Consider the following 2,316-nt stretch of genomic DNA (forward strand, 5'->3'; position numbering starts at 1 on the left):
AGCGGGGCAGCCACGCCGGGGCGGCACTCGCCTGGGCGGGCGTCAGTGGCGCGGCCTGCAGCTCCGGCAGCAGGGCGCTCACCTGGGCAGGCGACAGGCGCTGCAGGAAGCCCGTGCCCAGCTCAGGGACAACCCCCCTCCAGGCCTGCAGCTCCTGCGGCTCCACAGCCTCTGGGCCCGCCAAGCGCAGCAAGTCAGCCAGTGCATAGGTGACCTGCAGGAGATAGAGGTGCTGTGAGCCCAGCGCACCCAGCACCCCCATCCTGTGCTGGGGGTGGTCCCATGGCCCGCACGCCGAGCTGCAGCGTCCGAGGGAGCAGAGCGGCTCTGCCAGCCAGCAGCCCTGGAGCCGCAGCCCCAGCAGCTCCCCTACAGCTCAGCTCCAGGCCCAGCCAGCGCATGGGCATGGGCCAGGGCAGGGGCGCTCTCAGCAGCCTCCCAGCCAGCCTGGCACCAGGGGCTGGGCAGGGCCAGGGCACATGCAGGCGGCTGCACCCCCAGGAGCTCCCTCTGCCCTCGTGGGGGCTCCAGCACAGGCTGCTCCTAAAGGGTGACTGCCCTGCACAGGAGCCCGGAGCACGGTCCCCTGCTGCCAGGCTGCCCGAGACAGGCCCTACGCTGGCTCACCTGCCCGTGCGGGGGCAGTGTCCCGTCCGCGGCACACGCCAGCAGGCTCTGCTCCACAGGCCCCCGTGGGTCGCGCAGCGGCGCCAGGGCCTGCAGCTCCTCAGGGCTCAGGAAGCAGGCGAGGGTCCCGATGCTGGGGACGGGGAGGTATGAACAGGGGCTGCAAGCCTGGAGCCCCGGAGCAAGGCCTGGTGCCCGTGGCCTGGCAGCAGCGCAACCCTGGTGCCCCCACAGGCAATGAGGTGATGACACGCCCCCGCATGCTGCTGCATCACGGAGCTGCCCCCGGGCGGCCATGCTCACCTGCGCACCTGCTCCTCACCCGCCCCGCGGCTCCTGTTGATGAGGCTCCGCGCTACGTGGCGCCCCTGTGCCAGCCCCAGTCGCACGTCCTGCCAGCCGTCCGCCAAGCCCTGCACCTGGGGCACAGACGGGTGAGCGCGCTCCAGGGGCCGGGGCAGAGGAGCAGCCTCACAAGGGCCAGGGACACCTGTGAGAGCTCCGCGGGGGCAGTGGCCAGCACCCAGGACCAGGCCCTGCCCCGGGCGCCCACCTGCTGGGGCGTGAGCTGCATGAAGCGTCGCAGGGGCAGGTGCGGCAGCAGCGGGCCAGGTGCGGCAGCAGCGGCTGCAGGGCACGCAGCAGCGCCGGGGGCCAGGCAGGTATGTCCCCCAGCGCTGGGGCCTGCAGCAGGCGCTGGGCGAACGCGCTCTTCTGCGCCCGCGTCATGCGTCCGCTGTGGCTCTGGAGTGCGGCCAGGCTGGGGACGGACAGCCGGAGCGTTAGAGGTCATGCCCTGCATGCGGGCCCTGCATGCGGTGCTCAGCCCTGAAGCGGGCACCCACCCCTGCCCGTGAGTGCCAGGCGGGCCCGGGCTGCGGCACCAGATCCACGCTCCAGAGCATGGCTGCTTGTGGCACGGCCCAGGCAGAGCAGCCCACGGCCGGCCGGTGGCTCTGGACAGCAGGGACGCAGGAGGGGTGCGCCCAGGGCCAGCTGGGAGGTGCTGAGAGGCACGGGCTCAGGCTGCAGGGCATGCTCGGGGCATGGGGCAGGTCCCGGGGCCATGCCCGGGCGCTCACACGCTCTCGTTGGCCAGGAGGGCAGGCGGGAAGCTGGAGATGTCGGAGGCCGACAGGAAGGGGATGAACTGCGACAGGTCGACGGGCGTCAGCGGTGGGAAGCGGCGGAGCAGCAGCGCGGTCAGTGACTGCAGTGCACCCTCATCTGCTGCTGGCACCTGCGGGGTGACGCCAGTGCTGAGCCGGGCCCAGCCAGGCACCGCGGCACGGCCCAGTGCCCCTTGCCCCGTCCCAGCCCCGTGGCCCACGTCCCACCTGCAGCCGGTGCCAGGTGCGGTGCATAAGCGACAGGAACTGCCTGGCGGCCTGACCCTCCACCGACAGCAGCAGCTCGTGCAGGCTCTCCGGGGGCATCTGCAGGTACTCCTGTGGGCACCCAGCCCCGCGCGTCACCAAACCCTGCTCGGGAGCTGGCACGGGAGAGCCCAGGACCCGGAGCCCCATGGACACCGTGTGCCAGGGGCAGGGGATGGCTGGGGGTCCAGCCCGGGGGCACCGGGGGAATCGGTACCTGCACCAGCAGCTCCATGGCCGGGGCGCCCTCCTCACGCTGGATCAGGTCCCAGAGCACGGGCTGCGGGAGGGGAGGGGAGGGGAAGGGAGGGGA

General features: G+C 72.7%; 1 protein-coding gene across 1 annotated transcript in view; it reads right to left on the minus strand.

Annotated features, from left to right (window-relative positions):
* Nucleotides 1-2,316, minus strand: part of STRC (stereocilin) — a 9,582-nt gene that overhangs the window by 5,324 nt on the left and 1,942 nt on the right. Inside the window, exons 3-9 of the mRNA XM_025212483.1 lie at nucleotides 2,221-2,283; nucleotides 1,965-2,075; nucleotides 1,710-1,867; nucleotides 1,312-1,387; nucleotides 931-1,046; nucleotides 628-760; nucleotides 32-214 (exon numbers count right to left, since the gene is read on the minus strand). Of these exons, the coding sequence (XP_025068268.1) occupies nucleotides 32-214; nucleotides 628-760; nucleotides 931-1,046; nucleotides 1,312-1,387; nucleotides 1,710-1,867; nucleotides 1,965-2,075; nucleotides 2,221-2,283 (840 nt within the window). The remainder of the gene's footprint in view (nucleotides 1-31; nucleotides 215-627; nucleotides 761-930; nucleotides 1,047-1,311; nucleotides 1,388-1,709; nucleotides 1,868-1,964; nucleotides 2,076-2,220; nucleotides 2,284-2,316) is intronic.

The sequence above is a fragment of the Alligator sinensis genome, unplaced genomic scaffold (assembly GCF_000455745.1).
Source record: "Alligator sinensis unplaced genomic scaffold, ASM45574v1 scaffold407_1, whole genome shotgun sequence".
Classification (NCBI taxonomy): Eukaryota; Metazoa; Chordata; order Crocodylia; family Alligatoridae; genus Alligator; species Alligator sinensis.